Genomic DNA, 23,906 nt, shown 5'->3' on the forward strand with positions numbered 1-23,906 from the left:
AAAATAATGAAACTGACATTTTTCTTACTTGAGATTTCAGTGCTTGAAGCTGAGTTTCATAACTCTGAGCCATTTCATTTTTAGTTTTCTCTAAGTTTTTCAATTCTTGTTGAAGTAGTCCCACCTAAAGTTAAAATAAGCATTCAAATGTACCTTTTTTGACATTCTTCAAAATAAGTGATTTTTGGGAAAGTAATTTGAAACTTTGAAAGAAGACTGCTTCTTTAAGGAGAGATATTAAAAATAAGTATTAATTCAGTAACTTGGTAATAAAACTGCATACCACAGACCCAGATTGTGTCAACATCAAATTAGGGATTTTACAGTAAAAAATTATTATTGTACAAGTCTGTCATGAAAGACCATTTCTGAAAGCTTTTTTAACCCAACTGTGGTATTCCCCATTGTGAAAATTTTCCTTGCATGGCTTATAAAATGACACAAATTACCTTCCAGTATTTATGTATAAATTACCAGAAGACACCGTAGACTCATTTCAGCTCCCTAAGTGCAGTGCCATTTGCAGTATCATGAATTATTACAGTTTCACAGAGACCTGAGAAATATGCATGGCACCTGTGCTTCTCTGGAGGGGCATTTGGAAGCTCAGTATAATATGCTAAAGTATTTCAGATAATGTCTCTGCACAGTAAATAAACTGATGCCTTGAGGATGGGCTACTTGAATTCCTCTCTTGGTTCTTCTGACTGCAGGGACTAAGGGCAAGTTCCTAATTGCTCATTAGGGAGAGTCACTCCCTTTTTTAAACTCCCACGGCAATTTAGCCACCTAGCTCACACAAGGCTGCCCTTGTGTAAACACCTAAATTCAGCTGGCTTGAACTAGAACTGAATGCTATGCAAGGATTTCTTGATGCTTCTGAATAATTATTCAGCAGAAAAGCCACTGAAGTACAGACAATATCAAGTACACTGGGGCTTGAAGTTTCATAAGAAAGTCTAAGTAGTAATACATTTTGAATCTTCACAATGAATAAAATTATCCTACAAAGATATATCTTGTAAAATGTTAAAAAACAGGTATAAACAGGAGTAACAAAGACATAATTTTGGGAACCTATTTGAACTGCATTCTTCCATTTAAAATTTCTGATGAGATAAGAAGTGCTGGCATTTAGGAAAAACATCAAATTATCTTTTTACAGCTAACTCAAGAATATTTGATGTAGACTTTAGGGAAATACAAGAAATATGAGATTTTAAATGACATTTTTACAATCACTTTTCAGAACAGAAGCACACTTTAAAACAAAACACTAAGGATAATTAGTGACCTTTAAGGGGTGTTTGGTATTTTACATGATAGAACAAACAGTCTTATAGAGAATTTAAAGCATACTAATAAGAAACTACCAGAATAAATACTTTCTTTATGGAATGTGATATTCTTAAATACCTCTTGACCTTTTTGATCCAGTTTGCTTTGGGTACTTGCTAATTCTTGATCCTGGATATCCATCTTTGCTTCCAAAGCTCTCATCTTTCTTTCCCATTCTACTTGCTTTCTGTTTACCATGATGTCAATTTGATGCACTAATTCCTGAAGTTCAGCTTCACATGGAGAAGCTCTAAAAACATAAAGAGATTTATTTTTTCAAATAAAGAATAAGGGAGAAAACAAATTATTTTTTTTTACATTGCTACAATTCTATTTTAATTGTGATCAAACTAACCACTTTTCAGCAACAGAAAGAAAGAAAGAAAGAAATAGAAAAGGTAAATCATGCTTTCAAGTGTAGGTGCAACCTCACTTCATCAATCTTGAGTTTGCCTGCATGCTCAACTTTTGACTGCAATGAACTGAAAATACAGCTCCTTAATGATGGATATGGGTTTATCACAAATCTTTTATTTGGTGCTTAAATTGTTTTGATAATTATTACAGGACATTTGAGCGAATTTGTTAAGATTTATAATACCACAATTAAAACATAGCATGGTTTTTAAAAGTTGAATTCTTTAAAACTTCTTTTACATCCACAAATCCTTGAAACTGTAAGAGTATCAATGTTAAGCTTGGAAGGGCTTTTTAAATGCACACATAAATCCTAATGACTTTTTAATGTTAAAACTGTTGCAGTGCCGTTTTGATATTTAATATGAATCACAGAATGACAATAACGAAAGTGTAAGCAAGTGATGTATGTCTCTCAAAACAAAAACACCTCCCTCCCAAGTGCCTGGAACGCATCTCAAAAGTAGCATTAATGATGAGTAAACTCTGATTGCCTCTGGGTGGAATATAAAATGGGATTTTGAAAACAGAAGATAAAGCTATACTGCTTTATAAGGTCTACCTGCTGCATCAGGACTACCTTTTCCTTGATACTGCTCTAAAGACCAGTGCACTTCCAGCCTCCTCAAATGTCATATGGCAGCACTTTGGTGAACCACCAGCAATGACTCAGGTATGTGATTTCAGCCTTCAGAAGCAGGCACTTGCTTTATTGTGTCACATGGATAATCTAATAATAATAATATTGTTATGCAAGTAAGAATACAACTTCTAGCCTAGATCATCAGATTACCCTTTCAGATCCACCATGGCTGACACCCTTCACTCTTAAATTTCACCCACCTCTTTCAGATCTTCCTTCACATGGCAAATTCTGCATTTGTTTCTAAAAAAAGTTTCTCTTAACAGCTCTTGCATGCTTCTTGAATCTAAAGCCATCATTATATAAAAGGGAGTGAAAGAGCTTCTCAGCCTATCTTCATTTTCTCTAATTCCTTACCTGGATCCTCTAAGCACACTTGGCAGCTGCAAAAGGAAATCTGTACTGGAAGCTGTAGATTACTGCTGCTGTTCTACTACCAAAACTACTCTGTATCAAGGCTCTGGTATTGAAAACAGATCCCCAGACATCCCCGCTCACTAGAAGAGAGGTGCTGCTTGCCACAGTAACTATTGCTTTAATCCACTTGTGCTAATTACCCCCTCACAATATGGCCAATTATATGGCACCACAGTCATGAGAATATATTTTGATCACTGGATGTGGAATGCAGTGGTTACTTCTGTTTAATAAGACATCATGTAAACAAACACACAAAGAACCGAATTTTCTCATAAGCAAAGAAGTAGGCATGTTTTTTTTTAACTCAGGCAGAGTCAGCATTCCCAGTTTGCTGGGAATGGAATGGATTCATCATACAGGGAAGTAATGACTTGTACTTCAGCAAGTGGCAGCTATTTCTTTTTTTGGTTCATTTACTTTGAAAAAGCTCAAAACACTTAAAGTTATCTCACTTTAAAGTGGTATAGGTAAGCTCTTAGTCTTCTTTTATCCTGTCTCCATGTAAGTGAAAATAAAGATGAGTCATATTCTTCTGCCATTAATAACTATTTATCTTCATGCAAATTTAGACAAAAATCCAGATAAAAAGTTTTACCACCTCCAGGCCTTTATCACAAACGATTTTTGCACTAGTTAGACCTTTCTAGCTCTATTTATCCATCTTTTGCTTTGGGGTTCTGCACATGTCTGCATTTTTCTGAGTGTTTCCTAACAGACATAGAAAGAATGGTATTGTCCATACACTCTAGAATAAAGTTATTTTACAGATATTAAAAAAACAGATGAATTAAGAAATGTTTGGTTCATACTGTCTGTCTTGGCTTAATACTTTCTTCCCTTATTATTTACATTTTACATCCTAGACAAATAGGAAAATAAGTATGGCCATATTTATGCAAACACAAACAAAACTTAGTCTTACATAGTATATTCATTAGGTTTCAATATTTACCACAGCTTCCACAGTCAATATTAATTCATTTTATTATTGCAAACCTTGCTCTAAAAATAGGAAATATACAAACCATTTGTGACAGAATCTTCTACCCTGAAGTTCCATTATAAGAACTACAACTAACTTATTTAACAACTTGCAGCCATACTGAATCATGCACATCTATGGATAGACAATTTGTGATTCATGTGTCCTTGCAGCTGGAATGTATTTGTCCTTATTTTCACCACCATTACTCAGCCATTTTCCCAAATTTTAAAGGCACTGCATTATCCCTGGAATACTGTCAGCGTAAGACTGAAATTGTTTCATTTCAGCAAAGGTGTATCCTAAACTACTCTTCCACATTCTTTGTATAGCTAATAGAAATAACTAGCTAGCAAGAATGATGGTTTATGATGGGAGAAATTCCTCTAGATTCATCTGAAATAGCCGGAAATTTCCTATGTTTATTAAAATAAAGTCGAGGCAGAATCTTGAATTTTTGAAATAGGCTTCTGACTTGTAGCCAAAGAACAGCAGTACCTTTGGGGTTTTCTAATTCAAGCTTTTATATGGCTACTTTTGCAAATCATATAGATATGATATGAAAAAAGGATTCCCTCAAAGCAAAAAAAAAGGGGGGGGCACACTAATCAGAATATTTTACTGCAGCAATTTATATCTATCATGAAAAGCGCATGCATTATTCTTCAGTATGACACAGCACACTTTTAAATCCCATTAAAAACTTTCTTGGGCCAGAATAAGATATGATAGATCATGCCTCTCTTATTTTAAGAAATACCTTTACGTTTAATGTGCATTGTATCACGTTGTGTTGTTTCTTGGAAATAATGACAGAATAAACAGGTTTATTTGAAAAGCAGTTAGTAAGTTTACCTACAAAATTATGATGGATAAATATTCTGTTTCAGTTGTTAAGTAGGGAAGTACTTTTTATATTTGTGTGTTCCTTGAAGATGCTGAATGGGATGAGGTCCAACATCAAATATTATTCATGTTCTCACTTCTTTAGAAAGACTTTGTGCTAACATATTTTCTAGATTAACTAAATAGTATCATTTTTTTTTTTAGATTAACATTAAAAGAACTAAACTTGGATTATGTAAAAATAAAAAATGATTATGTGTTCCTATGAAAAGTGCACTTAATACTTGGGGAGAACAGTTGTGGTTATTATCTGTGCAGAATAAGGCTAGGGCTTTAGCAATGAATCTTGTTTTCAAGATTCTTAATGTTTTAAGAGCTGTGATATGTAAGTTTATACTGCTGTAGCCTAGCAACTTCAAGTAGTTTTAAAAAAAAATTTTGAAATAACGTTTCTTAACATCTTAATAAAACCCCACATAGCTTTCATTCCCCCTTCCCTCCCCCAGTTCGGGTATGAATATTTAAAACATTTAAATAACTAACAGAAACAGTGAGTAGAGTATTAGCCACAGCAATAAGATGTCTTAATTATCAGCAGTTTCCCCAGTTTGCATGGAAAGCAGAAGAAATAGAGAATCAAGTTTGCTTTCAAAATCATTAATATTTTGTGTTTCACATTTTTAATAAACCTACATAATTCAATTCCATTGTATATTCAACTCCCAGGACAGTAAGTCATTACATACATAGTCACAGCTTGGTCCTGAAGCACTTCTAAGTCCTCCTCCATAACACTGATTGTTGTTTTAACCTGTTAAAACACCAAAAGTCAAGTAATTCAGATTCTTAAATGCATTAGTTGACATAGCCAAAAAGCACAAACTGGATAGTTCTGTTTTCATTTCATATTATGCAATTTTCTCATAGCAAAAAACAAGGACAGGGGAGTGCAGCTCTAATTACAGGCTGGAATTGGCAAGACAAAAACTTCGGGAGTAAGCTCAGCTCTCTGACAGCAATTCTTGCACTTGGTGCAGCACTGAGATACCAGAGGTGATGCTGAGCTTGAACCGAGCCCTGAGTCTCCATATGGAAATTTGTTTCGGATCATTCCCTGTTGTGTGATGTCAATGATTTGCGTAGACACTCTGAAGCACATGAATCTAAATTTGCCATAGATTCATGGCTGCGTTCATCAAACGTTTTGTTCCTTTGCACGCCGTGACAAATCTCCACCCAGGCTCTAAGCGCTCCCAAACAGCATTTCGGATTCCTATTGACTGGTCACTCCCTTGCCTGGCAGATGCAGCCCAAGACGTGCAGCCCTCAAATACCTCGGCGGGAAGGTCAGAACTAATGCTATTGCTGAGACCAGTCCGGTTCTCTGGGTGCAGCAGGACACAGGGATGTGGGGACATGCCTGCCTGCATGCAAGAACATTATGGGTGACGGGGGAGCATCAATCAGCCCTAATTCCTCGTGGGGAAGAGCAGTGGGGCTCTCAAGCACACGGGTACCAGAACCCACAGACGTGTGGCAATGACACATGGCACTGCAGCCTTGGCTCCACAGGGAGCAGGCACTTGAGGTGACATTGCCAAAGGGGCTCTGCCTGGAAAAGGACCGGGCCCCAGGGGTGATGCTGCCACAGGACGAGCCATAGGACATGGACACCTGAGGTGACACCGGCACAGGGACAGCCTTGGCTGCGCCGGACACCTGAGGAGACCGGGGCACGGACAGCACCCCCCGGGCTTCCGCGGCCGCCCCCTCCCCTCCGGTTACCTGCGGTGCTCCCCGCTCCGCTCCTGCCGCCCCCGCTGCCGCTGTGGCCGCGGTACGAGCCCCGCACTCCGGCCAGCCCCGCTGCCCGTCCCGCCGCGGCTCCCGCCCGTCGCCACGGTAACGCGGACGGCGGCGGGCGAGGCGGGAAGGCGGCCGGGACAGGGCCGGGACAGGGCCGGGACAGGCCCGGGACAGGGCCGAGAACTGCCCCTATGGGCGCAGGGGGAGCGGCGCGGACATCCCGCGGTCACTCCCTGCGTCCCTCCTTCGATCCGACGGTAAAGAACATGTGCTTTTTCTTTACCACAATTTAAGAAATCACTAGGCAAGGTTGTTTTTTTTTTTTGTTTTTGTTTTTTTTTTTCATTTCCCATCCCCTTAAAACACTTATTACTAGATAATGAAAAGGATGAACATTACCCTTTCCTCCCTGAATGACTAGCTATGCTTTTGCCAAAGGGCTTCAAATGATTTTCAGATTACTTTGCAAACGACCTTGGCCTGATGTCTTTCCATTTTTGTGGCCTTCAGTCTGCCCTACTGAACAAAATGCTTTTAGGCATCACAGCTATTTCAGCTCTTTACAGTAATAAATTGGGGGAGTTTACATCTCTTCAAACACCAGTGAGTTTTTCTACCAGGATGGTACCATTCACTTTGTATGTATTGCCCTGAAATTTCACAGAGCAGTGTCAGGACCTGCTAGTCTATTTCTGTGCACTACGTGTCTAGTTTTGGCTTCTTTTTTTTTTTTTTTTTCTTACTATGTTTACTGAAATTAGCCAAGTGAACAGCAGTTTAAATACCATTCAAATTCAATACAATTCATTCAAAGGAATAATCTATTTCATTGGGTTCTTACATACTGTCCTGTGGCAGATGGTTTTTGTGTCAGCAGAAATGCTGTTTCAAGCTGTGAAATATGATTTTTAATTTTAATTTTAATTTTTTTAATAAGAGACTAAAATAAAATTATATACAAAGTTTTGGGAAAGTCACAGAATGACGGAATTATTAGGACTGGAATGGACCTTTGGAGGTCATCTCTCTGGAGATCATTTTGCCAAGGCAGGGTCGCCTAGAACAAGTGACAGGAACTCCCTGATGAGGTTTGCCATTCATTCTGGAAAATAAGAGTTTTCCCTTGTAGCCAAGCCCCTCAGGATGACAGGAGAAATCTGTGGGACCAATTGCTGCACTCTGAGCCCTGAAAACATTTTCTTTATTACACTTTTCTTCATTATTTACTTACTGTAATTAAGTTAATGTTGAAATATAATTTCTTATAATTGAAATAGTTTTGAGATTTTTTTTAAATAGTGAAATTTGGGGATATTTATTTTAAATACTGAGCTTTAAGATGATTTAAAGTACTATATACTAGAAGTGACTTCTAATGCAACTGCCAGCAAATCTCCATTTTTTCATCTGCTCAATCGAAATGAACTTTTCAGCCATATTCCCAGTGTATATATTTTAATTTCCTCCCTGTCTTATCCTCTCTCAGTGCTAATCAGTTATTCAGAAATTTAATTTCCATCTGTCATGCCTAAGTAGAATTGGGAGGGAGGCAACTTAAAAAAATACAGAAAAATAATTTTTAAATTTCTTACTTACATTTTCAAAGCTTTTTAGAAGGACAATTCCACTGCCACTAGCTGGAGTTGTGTTTCTAATTTTCTTATGTATATCTAAATACCTCCCCCTCTATATTAAAAAAATCCCATATCAAATTGCTGACCTTTTCTATTTGCTTTTGCTCATCCACATAATCTCTTGACTAGGGCTTGCCTTATGAGACACAAAACTGTTATTTGTTGACTTTAAAGAACATGCCTTACAAATTGTGATAGACAGTCAAAAAAGAAAAGCTCATTTCAAATCAGCTTTTAGATTAAAATTAATGGAAAACTATAAGCAGATTTCTGCAGGAAAAGAAAGTAGATCAGGGCAGGTACACAACGGAGTGTGAACAAATGTCAAACAAGACAAGGTATTACACTGATCTATTTACAAAAACAAGGGGAACTAGGCATTAGCTAGGAAGCTGTCTTTCAGAGGGATTTCAGATTGGTGTGCTGGACAATGATTAATGGGATGAAATTTAACAAGTCCAAATGTTGGACTCTGTAACTAGGGATTGAGAGTTTCTAATACTAAAGCAATAATGCACAATTCAATATAGAATATTTTCGGAGCAGAATAAAAGTGGTGGTGTTAATGGAGTAGCATAATTCAAATATGATTTCAGTGATAAATGATTATATACCTACTAGTTATCCTTCCTAGGTATTTGTCACTTGAATTCTTTGACATGTGTTGGGTTTGTAGTGCAATATGTAATAGCATGTAAAAGCTAAGTACATTTGTGTATTTAACTTTAAATACAGATTGTATTTACAGGATATATTCACAACTTACTTTGCAATCTCAGATGACAGATTTGATTGAACATTTTGTTCCAGTAAGCTCAGTATAGTTCTCATAAGAAACAGACTCATTTCTTTAGCATAGAAACCACATTATTTTAGTGATATTTATATGATGGATTCATAGCAGCTCCATAAAAGTTTATTAATTGCATTCTGTATGTTAGTTTGAATGCACATGGACACCCCAACTTAATTTACAGAAAAGTAAAGGAATAGCTGAGTATAAGCCATCCATCAACAACTATGCAGGAGTCACTGAGAGACAATAAAATCTATGAAAAAAATCCTTAAGATGTAAGCAATAACAGAAGAATGACATTTTAAAAAGAACCTTTGCAAGAGGGATTTCTGCTTCTGAAAATGAGACGGGCATAAAATGTGCCTGAAGATTCTGAAAGTGCCTAACTAATTTACTGGCAGGAGTTGATAAATCCTGACATAATATAGACATAGATGAAGATTACTGTTTCAAAATATTTTGGTTTTAGTTTAAACTGAAAACTACTCTTTTCTTAAGCAGCTTATGAAATCACTGAAGGAAAGAACAGAAATAGTTTGGATTTAGTAGGATTTGCCAGGTAAACCAATTGATATGTCATACTGTAGGCTGAAACCTTGGAGTGGAGAATTGTAAGAATTTATCATGTAAAAGGAAACCTGAAAATTAAGCTTAGTGCTCTGGGAGAATGCAGACAGGAGATAAAGGTTTCATTAGGCCTGTTTTTGTGACACTTACAAATTAGTCTTTCTGTGTCAGTCTCTAAGGATGACAAAAAATAATGGTAGAATCATGTAGGTTGGAAAAGACCCTTAAAGATCATGGAGTCCAACCTCTAACCCAGAACTGCGAAGTCTGCCACTAAGCCATGGCCCCAGGCACCACATCTACACATTTTTTACCTACCTCCAAGAATGGTGACCCCACCACTTCTCTGGGCAGCCCATTCCAGTGCTTGACAAGCCTTTCATTGAGGAAATTTTCCCTAATGTAGGATCTAAATCTCACCTGGTGCATCTTTGCAGCCATTTCTTCCTGTCCTGTCCCTTGCTATTTAGGCGAAGAGACAGAACCCAACGTGGCCATATCCTCCTTCTAGGCAGCTGTAGAGAGCAATAAAGTCCTGCCCAAGCCTCCTTTTCTCAAGGTGAAACACCCCCAGCTCCCTCAGCCCCCCCAATGCAGCACTTGTTCCCCAGAGCCTTCCCCAGCTCCGCTGCCCTTCTCTGGACACGCTCCAGCCCCTCAATGTCTTTCTGGCACTGAGGGGCCCAGAACTGAGCACAGCATTTGAGGTGTGGCCTCAGCAGTGCCGAGTCCAGGGGGACGGTCACTGCCCTGCTCCTGCTGGCCACACCACTGCTGATCCAGGCCAGGATGCCATCGGCCTTCTTGGCCACCTGGGCACACCCTGCATCGTGTTCAGCTCCTATAGACCAGCATCCCCAGGGCCTTTTCCACTGGACAGCTTCCCAGACATTCTGACTCAAGCCTGGAGCATTGCATGAGGTTGTTTTGACTTAAGATCTTTGTTGAATTTTATCTGTATAATGCTAGATACTGTCTGCACAAAAGAACAATCACTTGTTTAAAGTTGCTTTTTCTGGAAACTCTTAACAGTGTTTAGCATTACTGCAACATCTTTCAGTACGGCATAGTCTTTCCTTTGCAGTTATTCCAACTGAAGCATAAAAATATAAAAAATATTTTATGGTGTGACAGTATGTGTATGGTTTCTAGCTCTATAGACAAAAATTCTTCTTGGTTAACTTGTTTTTGCTTCTCAAATGAAATAGTCGGTTGTCTGTGATCTTTAAAATTAAAAAAGAGACTGCTAAATTTGAGACTGTACATTTCATCTGTTGCTATATATCCTGCCACAGTTGCCTCAGTTTTTATGTTGTGCCATACTGACATGAGAATTTATTAAAAATTATCCTGGTTAAGATAGGCAAGTTATAGGAAAAAAATTAAAATAAACACTCTAGAAGCATAAATTTGACTTTGTACTGTCTGAGAAGATTACAGGAAACAAACTGTGGTTTGTTTTCATCCCGAATTTAAATTATTTTTTGATAGCTTGATAATTTTAATTTCCAACAGCACAAAATGTGCTAACAATTGTACAAGCTGCTTTTGGTCATATTTAAATTTAATGACCAAAGAGTAGATAATTTGAAGTTTTGTAATATTGCATAAGTTTTTCTTTTTTGAATCAAGCACAACAAGTGAATATTCTGTTGAAATACCTCGTAGAGAAGTAATTAACAGTGCTGACATTTAAGTTGTCATTTGGGGTTTCAGAGATAGCAATTGAGGAGATGTCATAGGAGTTCACATTGCTCACTTGCATAAGAATGTATAATATAGAATACAGCACTGTATTGGTCATATTAAGATGACATTTTCAGGTTATGCTTGGGTGATCAGGTGCTGTGCCTTAACTAATTTTATTTATTTTATCTTTGGAGTCACTGTTTAGTTTTCTAATTATCTGAGTGTCATTATTTTCAGAATTAGTATTGGGGTACAGTGGTAGAGCAATTAAAAAGTATTATTGTGTTACCTTCTATAGAAATGCATCATGAGGCCTGAGCTATTTGGCTTGCCTGGAAAAGTTAAGCCTTCATTTAACTTGACTGTAAAGAGGTATTTGGCTGGGGACTCAGAGGCAGGCACTTGGGATACTGGCTTTGTCATTCTCTTGCTTTTCTTTAGAAACAGAAAAGAGCTTTTTATCAACCTAACATCTAAACTCACCCTTCTGACCTTGAGAGCCATAATTCTAGTCAGACCGCAAATAACAGTAGCACAGTATTTGCTTGCTTCTTGCTCTGAGCATTTACATGCTCAAGGCTGAGTCTGGGCTGAGCAAATACTGCATCTGCTTGAATATCCCATTCTGCTTAACAGGCAGCTCACAGTGATGAGACTTGAGTTAGTGTGAGTGCTCCTTGCAGGGCCAACTTCATCCAAATGCATAACACCACCACCAACAATGGAAACTTTGCCTCACTTTGCTGATAAAAAAAGCAAAAGCAAGCAAAGCTTTCCTAGAAAATTTGAGCTAACAGAAATACTCTACATTTTCTACAAGATGGAAAAGAGGATTGTTCATCAGTACCCAATTACTTCTAAGGGTGGAGCCTTAATGATTGACTTTCCCTCCCAACTTGAACACCACCATCTCAAAAGACTACATTGCAACTTTATTGTAGGTGTATTATATTATAAGCATTATTATATTATAAGCACTGTGCTATTATCTGAAAGGTTAACTGGCCAGACAGATATAAGCCATGGTCAATTTGTTTTTTATTTAGGGTAGCTAATAAAATTAGTGGGGAAAAATGTACAGGACCCATGAGAAAGACACAGACACTTGGGTATGCAAACGAGGATGAACACAGGTGTCTGAATCTTACACTTATTTTGGGTGTTTGATTGTCTTGAGCAAAAGATTTTTGGAGAGGTATTCTTGAAGTATTCCATATTCCAACACAGTAGGTGTGGCAAGAAAAATACTACACCTGACTCAGTCCTTTGCCCCTTCATGGCTTGAGGGTTGCTTGGCCAAGTTTCTATTTGGTGCTTTGGGGGCATAAGGCAGAGTTCTCAAAGCAGCTGCTCTTGTTGACCTCCCTGCCCCAATTAGGCTGAGCCAGCTGGGGTAGGGGCTGTGTTTTTCCTCACTAGTACATTCAAACCTGCCTTCTGCTGCTGCTTGTTGGGTTCAGCCTGACCTCCATCAGATCTTAAGGCAAAGCAATGAAGATACCAACAGCAAAGTGTATATCCAAGGAATGGTCTCCTCAGGCCACTGGACATTTTCAAATTTTATGTTTTTCTCGTGAATAATTTGCCAGGGTTTGAGCCTGTTTTTGAAAAAAGGAAACAGAAGACATCACTGTTGAATGTCACAAACTTCAGCCTCTGACAAGTTACCTTTTCCATTGCTCTTTCTAGGAAATAGCAGTTAGATCAGGATTTTCTGTGTGTTTTTGTCTGTGTGTGCATACTTTAGACACTGCTACCATTGCTGTAAAGTGGTAAAACAAGGAAGTGGGAAAGAAATCAGCCCTGGTTTAATTGTCTCTTTGAGCAATAAGATTTATCTTCTGCTTGCTTCCTCGTATCTGAAACACAAGACTTGAGGATGAAGATGGTCCTGTAGCAGTCCTTACAGATACCAGTGTGGTGCATGAGAAACACCAGGGTTAAGGGAGGAGCTGAGACAGGCTGAGGAAGGACTAGGTAGATGAAAGACAAGGGAGGTATGGAGCACATGAAGAAGGGAGTTGGACAACAGTAGTTTTTAAAGTAAGAGGAATGAGATTCTGCCAGTAACAACACCTTTGTGTGTTGGGAGCTGTACACTGATGCCAGGCAAAGGAAAATTTGAAGGAGAAATCATATCCACTACACAATGCTTATGCTTTTTGGTGCAATTTTATGATGCACCTGTGTTACTTAATTGTCAAGTCCATTGTGGATATAAGCACACTGTCTTTTATAGAGCACTGCCTTGCAACTAGAGCAGGAAAGGGTTACAGGTTAGCTCAAACAGGGAACTCAACAAATACTAAATGAAGAATCAATCCTCCTTTCAAACTTTTGCACCAGTTAAGGAGAAGATTTGAAAGGAATTTCCAGAACTTCATTAGCTACTTTCATAATATTGCATAAAACCAGATTCACTGTGAACAAGTTTGCAGAAAAGATCTTGGTTCAGTAAGAACTTAATTGTTTTCTAAATAACTAAATAACATGGTTATTATTAATAACTAAATTATTATTAGTTACTAATTACTTATTACCAACTACTAAATAGCATGGTTACTACCTTGTTGTTAAATAACATGTTTATTTAGTAATGTTAGAGCCACCATAGATTTGTTCTCTAGTCATCCTTTCACAATCTTGAATATTCTTCCTCTGCCTTAAAACAATTCCAGTTCCATCTCTTTAAAACTTTCCATATCCTCCACAGTTATCTTGCACATCTTTGCACATGCTTAGGAACACTGAGATAAAAAATTACCTTTTTTAGAAATTTAGAAATCCTGTATTCTGCATCCTCTACATCTCAGGAAAGGCTCAATTTTTGTTCCCTTTCCAATGCTGCTTACTTTTGAAATTCAACTGTTGAATAATTAAGTTATTATCTTATAAGGTTGTCTAATTATGAGCTATAAGCACAGGGATTTGTGTGAGATAAGTACCCAAAATGTTCTTGTTTTGTCTCCTATTCTAATTTGTTTTGTATTCCTAATACTTGATTGCTGCAATCTGTGATTGAGTGAATATACTTTTCCTTATGAATAGCTTGTTGATGTCCTAGGGTCCTCTGGGACAAAGGCAGCTGCATGCATATAAGGTGATACTAGTATTTTCCATCTTATCAGAGAAAGTTCACAGCTGGGGAGATATTAAAGCAACATTTTCAGCTCTCTACATTCCCAGTAGTTTAAATTGAAAACCCAAATATAAAACTGAGGACTAAAAATAGCTTCCCCCACTCAATTTACGGTATTATAAAGAACCTTCTACTTTACCTACTTCTCTCAAAGCCATAATGATCTTTAAAGGCCAATTCTAATCATCTTTATATTCAGTCTAGTTTCTGCTGACTGAAACAGTATCACTCTTCAGGAGGTTTTCTTCAACAGGCAGATAGACCTCACTGATGTGATTTTTGGGTATTTCACAGAATCACAGAATGACTAGGTTGGAAGGAGACCTTCAAGATCATCAAGTCCAAACCATGCCCTAATACCTCAACTAAACCACGGCACTGAATGCCACATCCAGTCTTTTTTTTTAACACATCCAGGGATAGTGACTCCGCCATTTCTCTGGTCAGACTATTCCAGTACTTTATCACTCTTTCCATAGAAACTTTTTCCCAATATGCAACCTCTATTTCCCTTGGCACAGCTTGAGACTGTGTCCTCTCGTTCTGTCAGTTGCTGCCTGGAGAAAGAGACCGACCCCCACCTGACTACAACCACCTTTCAGGGATTTGTAGAGAGTGATAAAATCACCTCTGAGTCTCCTTTTCTCCAGGCTGAACAATCCCAGCTCCCTCAGCAATTCTTTGTAGGGCTTGTGTTCCCAGCCCCTCACCAGCCTCGTTGCCTCCTCTGGACATGCTCCAGCATCTCAACGTCCTTCCCAAACTGAGGGCCCAGAGCTGGACACAGCACTCCAGGTGAGGCCTCACCAGTGCTGAGTACAGGGGGAGAATGACCTCCCTGCTCCTGCTGGCCACACTATTCCTGATCCAGGCCAGGATGCCATTGGCTTTCTTGGCCACCAGGGCACACTGCTGGCTCATGTTCAGCCAGCTGTCACCAGCACCCCCAGGTCCCTTTCTGCCTGGGCACTGTCCAGCCACAGCATCTCCAGCCTATAACATTGCAGGGGATCATTGTGGCCAAAATGCAGGACTTGGCACTTGAACTTATTAAATTTCATCCCATTGATGGGATAAATTTGATCCCATTCATCTAAATGTTCCAGGTCTCTCTGCAGAGCCCTCCTACCTTCCAACAGATCAACACTCTGAGCTTAGTGTCATCTGCAAATTTACCAGTGGAAGACTCAATACCCTCATCATGTTGTCAATAAAAATATTGAACAGAACAGGCCCCAGCACAGACAGAGGGACACCACTGCTGCCTGGCCCCCAGCTGGATGCAGCACTGTTCACCACCATTCTCTGGGCCAGACCATCCAGTCAGTTCCTAGCCCAGCACAGAGTGTTCCTGTCCAAGCCGTGGGCTGCAAGCTTCTCCAGGAGTTTGCTGTGGGAGAGAATGTCAAAGGCCTTGCTGAAGTCCAGACAACATCAGCCTTTCCTGCATCCACAGGCGGGTCACTTGGTCATAAAAGGAGACCAAGCTGGTCAAACACAACCTACTTCTCCTAAACCCATACTGTCTGGGTCTGATACCCTGGCCATCCTGTAACTGCTGTGTGATGGCACTCAGTATAAACCCTTCCATAACCTAACTGGGTACTGAGGTCTTTTACACACCCTTTTTGTGAATGGGCATCGTATTGGCCAGTTCTCAGTCATCTGGAACCTCAGCAGTGGTTGTGTGTGGGGAATAAAACAGAGCACAATGGAACTGATTAAGGAGCTTCATATGCTGGGCCTCATCAAACAGAAACTATGGGAGAGACAGACACAGATAACTACTCCCTGGGGTAGAAGTGATTTCAAGAGATATGTTGTGAAACTTTGTAATGATTATTAGGCAACTGATGTCATGAAGAATGCAAAACCAATGGGAAATTGTTACCAAAAATAGAACCCTATATAAGTGCCGAATAAGTAAAACCATATATAAACTCCTTGTATACTGAATACAATTGGCTTATGATCTTGACTTGGATGTCCCCTTCTCTCAACTGACGATAGTGGTGTCCAAGATTTGCTTAGTTTTCAAGTTTTTTAGTTTCTTAGTTTTTCTCCAACCCCCAAAATTCTTATTTTACAGAGCATATAGACCAGTCAGATAGGGCCAGCCACACTTACATGGTAGAAATTTTTTTGTAACATTTCATGCTTCCTGACAAACCAAATTTATGTCACTATAGCTATTCAGTAGGATAACAGATCACCTGAAGTATCTGAGGATGCTTGAGAACAATGGATTTTTTGCCATCATATGTATGGCTACTGCGAAAAAAAGAAACTATCTAGGCCAAATTTATGATCATAACTTTTAACAAGTAGAGAAGAGGGGTGGTTCTTTGAACTCATGAGTCCTGACTCAACTCTGAAATTTGTCATAGGCTTCATACACTTTTCAGCATACTTTTTGGATTAATTTCCAGACACAGAAATCTGATATACTATTAATTATATTCTCATTTGTTTATCTATTCTTTATTTTTGGCTCTTGCAGCAGTGACCATTTCCTGTTTATTGTGCATGGAATATGAAAGAAACACTCTTGGCTTGGTTAACAAATCATGTCATCCAATAACACTCTTGTCTGAGATTCAGTAACTCAATGGCCATGGCCAAGTATTCATATACATTCTTCATTCACAGATTGTTCTTCTTACTCACTTTAGCTAAAAGTAGTTTAATGCAATTTCATCTTGCCTGACAGAGAAAGATAAATCTAAGCCAACCAATGTTTCTGTTAATATGCTGTAGTGAAAAGGTGTTTTGCATTTTCATGCTGTTTTCCAGTGTGGTTCAACACATTTAATTGATTATTTTACAAAATGACTGTTAGAGTTGCATTGAAATCAGAGGGGTTGCATTCAAATTTTCAGAATCAGTGGGATATTAGAATTTTTATATGGCCTTTAAGCACTACCACATGTGAAAATTAGGTCTTTAATACACTTTTTAATATATTTATTTAAATAATAGTTTATTTGTGTAGAAACATTGTAAATGTCTTTGTTGCAGTTTAACATCATTGTGCTAAAAATCAGCCAGTTCTGACCATTTAAAATTAAACTGCTTTGATGGTTCTTGTTATAGAGTGTAAAGGATTTTTCCCACCAAGTTTTCTGCTGAAAAGAATTCCATAGATCAAAGCACCAACTGACATGCTGATAAAGATTTTTTTTATGTTCTTCTTGCATTTTTTCAAACCTTTGGGGAAAAAAAAAAAGCATGTGTTCTTGTGATGTGATGAATTCTTTATCAGTGCAAAGAGAGTAACCATATTTGCAGCATTAGAGTGATGTCGAAACAGATCCACCACATTGCTGTCCTTTCCTTGAGTTTTGGGAAGTGAATGTTACTCTTGTTTGTTTTTTTTTTTTCTAAGAGCACTTCCAAGCCACATGGCCAGTCATCTGTTACTGCCACATGGAGCCAAACCTGGGAACGTTTCTTGCTTCTGCCTTTTGCATTTTTTTCAGGGTCTAGTAGGTTATTTTTCTTAGTTATGAAACTTGACATGTGTTACACAAATGGTGAATTTGGAAATATCTTCTATCATTTTTAGTGTGCACTCAGGCTTATAATTCTGCATCCTTCTCACTATCTGGAAAGCCAGTTCTTGTTGGTGTATTTTTGGTTTGTGCACAGTTTGAGGAAGGCATAGAGTGAATAATTGGTGGAACACAGAGTGAAGTGGCCTAAGATGAAATCTTTGAATTGGGAAGAGAATTTTACTCAACTGCATTTGAAAAATGCCTAAAGGAATCAGTGGTCAATTGAGAATAGCTTATTTTCATATTAAGCAGTTTCCTGTTACAATTCCCTTTTTGTTATTTTTCATTTTGCACATACAGCTTCTGCACTATTAGCTTCAGTAAAGACATACTGCCTGTTACTACTAAAGATTTTAATTTTTCTTGTTTACCTGTTGCTGTTAAGCATTTTTCCCAGGCCTCATCCTTTGTACCTCAATAACTCCTTGTAGCTGATTACACAAGGCCAAGCATAGATTTTAATAATGTTTTACAGTTCTTCGGAGCCAATTGTGTGAACTCTATTTCAGTCAAGTTCAATTGCATTCTTTTTATTTCCTAAAATATATTTTCTCTAGAAGTGAGTTCTGGATGCTGAATTCTAGGGTTTTTAACAAGTTACTGTCTAGCAGCTGGCTCATAGTATGTCAACAGTTCTATAGTAATTTCACATTTTTTTGTTATTGATGTCCACATCAATACATCAATACACATGGGAAGTAATTGAAGTTGGTTTAGCCCTCAAGCCCAGTTAAGAAAGCTTCTGGTAAGAGACTCTTCACATAGAAAGTTTATAATATAAGGGGATGAATCATAGAATCATAAAATAGTTTGAGATGGGAGGGACCTTTGAAAGCTACCTAGTCCAACCTTCCTTCTTGAAGGAATGGGATATCTTAAACGAGGTCAAGACAAAGGTGAAGATACAGATGAAGAATAGACAAGAAAAAAGAAAAGATTGCTATGATAAAAGGCATGCTCCATATTCCGTGATTTTTTCACTGCCTTTTTAACCTGAGATAAAGGATATGTAGGAAGTGAAGTAGATTGCAGACAAACTGGGTGCCATTTTTTCACTTACATTATATCAGTTTGATAATACATGTATTCCATAAAAACGTATGTGGAATGTATGTGTTTTTAAGGTACCTGCACCTAAACAAACAATTAACACCTAGATATCATTTAGGTGTGCAACAAATTCCTCAAAATTTAGCTATAAATGATGCTGCTTTTCTATGATTTTAGGTCAAATTAATTTAAACTAAGTCTCAAGACCTGGAAAGATCTACATAGTTGTTGTCTATAGCTGAAATTTCTGGCTTTCTCTCTGTGAACAGAAATAAGTATTTCTAGGCCAAATTTGTCTCTTCCTATGTTTATAATTAAAATGTGGTTGTTGAAAATTGCCTTAAAAGTCCTTATTTCTGTTCAGTGACTATAAAGGAAAGATACAATGCCTAGTTTACATAGAAAACTGGATGTTATATGTCTAAAGCTAAGGGAGCTGAATCTTAAACTCAGGAAACACTTTTAACATCAATGTGATACTTTCCACCATCTTGAGGAATTAATGTTGCAGAAAATACACAGGTAGTTTGAATATGTAGTCCTATTACTTAATGTGACATTTCTTTCTTTAAAAATGCTGCTGCTAATGAAACAATATAGAGAAGCTTGTCAAAACAATGTCTCAGAAAGTGAAAGATGTTATTTAATAGAATTTTGATTCCTTGACTTGCTGTTTTCTTTTTAAAAAGACTGCTTTTTGAATACAGTGTTGAATGTGGGGGAACAGGAAGTGATATGTACTTAATACCTGTTTGAAAAGTGTGACATTTTTCTAAGAGTAGTTATTCAAGTGTTGTTTATTTGGTTTACCTGTAGAGAACAGCAACCTCTCAGAGAACCCCAAACCCAGGTGATTTTTTGCTGCTCAACTGAGAGATGGGACTTCAAAGGAGGGCTGCAAAAAGTAGCCCAAGCAAGAAGCTCTAGCAAAAAGAAATCAAAGCCCAAGCAAAAAGATGTTGGACTCTGAGTTGAAGTTGTTTATTGAAGTCATTGATTCTTCTCAAAGTTCTGTTTCTATATTGTTGCAGCCCTAAGCAGGGACAGCCCCAAGCAAAAATTTCCTACTAGCCTATTAGACAGCATATTGTTCTCATTACTTGGCAGCCTTACAAAACTATGTAGCTTCAAAAACCTTGATATTGGCATATGCTGTACTTTTTCTAGCTCTCCTTTTACATCCATGGTTTCCTATCATATGGCTTGTACCCAGCCAATGCCAAGATATCTTGACCATAAGCTCCACTGTGCTCTCTGTTCTGTCCCCCATTTGTTCTCACATTATTACTGACAGTGTATTTATCCACAATTTTGAGATCTAAATGGGGTGTTTCTAAACACCAGTTAATGATGGAGAAGGTTTCCTCCCTTGGAAGTTACTGTTTTTCAGATGAGTTACACATAATTAATTTTGATTAAGAAGATAGTACTGCTGTTAGGGTTGTATGACTTTTTTGATGTTCTTATATTTCCTCATTTTCACTGTCTTTTCTGATGCTTTTAGGAATTGTAGCTAGTTAGCTGTGAAGTGTTGTAGTTGGCAAACTTGGTATTGGTTGCTTTTAATTGTATAGATCATACTCAGACATTACTGGTTCTAGAATATAATTTATTCTCAGAGAACAGTGATTTCAGACTGGGAGAGGCATATTTCCTCTTCAAGTAAAAATAATTTTCAGCTTTTTTATTCATTATACTTTGCTTTGGAAGCTGAAGGTTTTATTCTGATTTTATAATTTTGGATGAAAGGAAGTATGGAAACAAACCCATCTGAGAGTTCTACTGTTCACTGTAATGTGTATGCCTTAATGTGTGAATTTTCAACAATAATTCTGCCAGCAGGATCACTAACTCAGGCTTTTTCTGTTCTATTATTGGCAGATCTTTTGCCAAGGTTGCAGTCATACCAATAATTAGTGGTTTAAATAATTCTGTCCTAATCCATAGGGTTTTTTCAAGAATCCATAAATTACATGTGAGTATTTCTCTAACATCTTGAACAGGCATTATCTTCTGCAATACTATGGATTAGCTTTTAGTTTGGGCACAAAGTTAATGTGAGTCTGTGCTGCTTTCTTAGATGATTATTTCTCTGTGACTGCATATTGAAATCTAGGGAGCTTTGTATTATCTTTTGAAGCTCTGTAACTGTGAATAATGTAATGGTATGTGCCCCTAAATGGTTTCTTTCTCATCTGGATGGGTTCGTGTGCTCTCTGAATATTTTCCTTTATGCTTCATATGTGCTAGGTATTTTAGTTTCTTTACAGTGTCTACTGCAGTACCAGACATGAGTATTTAGGCCAGCCAGACCTTGCCTTCTTCTGCCTGACCTCAGAACCAACAGGTTTTTTTTCTCTTTTGGAAATGAGAGGAAAAGATTTGGCCTTCTGATTCATGGCTTTGCTGATCCATAGTTTAATAAAATTTTCCAGTATGCTATGACTCTCCCGAAGCTCAGGCACTAGCCTTCCATTCCTTTTTCAATCTGAAATAAGGACTATGCTTTAAATTTCTTTCTTTCTATGTCTTTTTCACCTTGTTCCCTCCATCCTATTTATTTGCATTGTAGTGATTCCTAAGAATGTACACAAGATCTCAAGCCTTCATTAATCAGACATTATATAGAGATGCCTGTTCTAAAACTTAAATCAAGAAAGAGAGAAAACAGAATCACAAGACATGGACTATATTCCCAGTTCAAAATTCATAATTTTTTTCACTTTTAAATAGGACAAACATCATAGGAGGTATGATATATTAAATTTTTATTTTTTTTTACTAGACTGTTCAACCTGACCACCTTAATTTGTTAGTTACCATTAGATATCTTGTGCTTCAATAATAGTAAGTTCTGTAAGCTTTGAATTTTCTTAAGGTTTTTTTTAATGAGAAAAGCAGAGCTTTTAAAAGAGAGCAGAATTTGTATTTCCTTTGATTTAGCACTCTGCTATCTTTCCTCACAATAATGTATTCTAATATAATTCAAAATGACTGATACTCATAATTCTACAGAGGATTTTGGTTTCCAGAGCTACATAGTGTTTCTGTAGAAACATTGTGCTTTTCTTTCAGTCATTTGCAATACTAGGTTTTCTGTAAAACCAAATTATTATTTTATTTCCTGAGAATGAGGCATTCGGCATATTTTACTGTGTCTTAATTTATGAACAGCATCACTTTAGGATTAATTAGTTGATTTTTCATTGCTGTTTTGTCACAGAACCACAGAATTGTTTAGTTTGGAAAGAACCTCCTTGGATTAAGTCCAATCCCACTGTTCATGCAGAGTGCAGAAAAGCAAATGGAAGTTCATGTTTTTTAATTTGTGCCCATTACCTCTTGTCTTCACAGTGGGCACAAATGTAAAAAGTCTGACTGCCTCTTCTTCATTCCCTCTCACCAGGTATTTATATTTATTTATTGATGAGATTTCCCTGAGGCATCTCTTTTCCATGCTGAACAGTTCTGTCTTTCTCAGCCTCTCCTGTTATGAAACAAGTTCCATTCCCTTAATCAATTTTGTGACCCTGCTCTGGACTCACTCCACAAAGTTGATCTGTCCTGTACTGGGAAGCAGTGGACTCAGTACTCCAGATCTGGCCTCACCTGAGTGAATCCTGCACCTGCTAGCAGCACTTTTCCTAATGCAGCCCTAGAAGTTGCTGACTTCTTTTTGCCATGACACATTTCCTGCCTCATGGTCAGCACTGTTGTCTGCTGCAACCCCAGGTCCTTGTCTGCCTTGTCAGTGGTGTGTCAGTCGGTCAGTCCCCAGCATGAACTGGTCCACTGCCTCATCCCTGCCCAGGTAAGGGACTTTGCTCTTCCCTCTTCTGAACTTCAGAAGGTTACTCTCATTCAATGTGTCCAGTCTGTTCTATCAGCACACCAGTATGGACTATCAGCCAGTCCTCCCAGTTTTGTATTATTTCTGAACTCTTTGAAGGTGCACTCTATCCCACCACCCAGGTCATTAAAGAAGCATAGGCCCCTGTATTGACTTCTGGAGCACACTACTAGTAACTTGCTTCCAACTGGACTTCTTGCAGCTGACCACAACCCTCTGGACCTGGCTGTTCAGACAGTTTTCAATCTAGTTTTCTGTCTGTTTTTCTAACCTGTGCTTTGTCAGGTAGTTGATGAGGATATTAAGGGAGACAGTCAGTGTCAACAGCCATATGAAAGTTGAGCTAAGCAACATTCACTTCTCTTGCCTCATCCATCAAGTTAGGTTACTATCAGGTTGGCTAAGCATGATTTCCCCTTTGTAAATTCATGCTGACTAGTCACAGTCACTTTCTTGTCCTTCATGAGTTTGGGAATGTTTTTCAGGATTATTTACTTCATCATCTTACTGGGGATTCAGGTGAACCTGACTGGCCTGTAGTTCTCTGAATCTTTCTCAGTGCTCTTTGTGAAGACAAGTGTCTTTTTTGCTCTCTTTTTGCTCTCTTACTGTCTTCAGGAACCTCTTTCAGTTGCTCTAATCTTTCAGAGACAATCAAGGGTAGCCTTGCAGTGACATCAGCTGGCTCCTCTAGTACTTGTGGGGGCAGCCAATCAGCCCCGTGGACTTCTGTATGTCCAATTTTTTTAATGGTTTCCTCATCCGATCCTCCTCTTCTGAAGGTATGTCTTCCCTCACGTCTCAGGCTTTTCATCTGGCCTGGGATGCCTGGGATTCCTGAAGACAAGGCTTACCAGTAGAGACTGAGGCAGACATTGAGAATTTCATCCTTTCTTGTGTAATCTGTCATCAGTTCTCCTCCTCCATTCAGCAGTGGGACCGTGTTCTTCCTAGTTTTTCTTGTGCTGAAGATGTACTTGTGGAAACTTTTCTTGTTGCCTTGCATATCCCTCACCAGATTCAGCTCTGGGTTGGCCTTGGCATTCCTAACTCACCTCTGCGTCCGCCTCTTGCACACATTTTTTATGCCTGAGTTCACTCAGGAGTTCCTTTCTCACCTGTACTGGCCATCTGCCTCCTTTGCTTGATTTCTAAGTTGTATGAGTAGATCTTTC

At 38.2% G+C, this 23,906-nt stretch overlaps 1 protein-coding gene across 1 annotated transcript in view; it reads right to left on the bottom strand.

The window, feature by feature from the left end:
* DEUP1 (deuterosome assembly protein 1) overlaps nucleotides 1–23,545 on the bottom strand; it is a 58,404-nt gene extending 34,859 nt beyond the window's left edge. The window contains exons 1-5 of the mRNA XM_033514393.1: nucleotides 23,240–23,545; nucleotides 6,432–6,641; nucleotides 5,393–5,457; nucleotides 1,417–1,588; nucleotides 29–124 (exon numbers count right to left, since the gene is read on the bottom strand). Coding sequence (XP_033370284.1) covers nucleotides 29–124; nucleotides 1,417–1,588; nucleotides 5,393–5,457; nucleotides 6,432–6,641; nucleotides 23,240–23,545 — 849 coding nt within the window. The remainder of the gene's footprint in view (nucleotides 1–28; nucleotides 125–1,416; nucleotides 1,589–5,392; nucleotides 5,458–6,431; nucleotides 6,642–23,239) is intronic.
* Between the last annotated feature and the right edge of the window lie 361 nt (nucleotides 23,546–23,906).

The sequence above is a fragment of the Parus major genome, chromosome 1 (assembly GCF_001522545.3).
Source record: "Parus major isolate Abel chromosome 1, Parus_major1.1, whole genome shotgun sequence".
Taxonomy (NCBI): Eukaryota; Metazoa; Chordata; class Aves; order Passeriformes; family Paridae; genus Parus; species Parus major.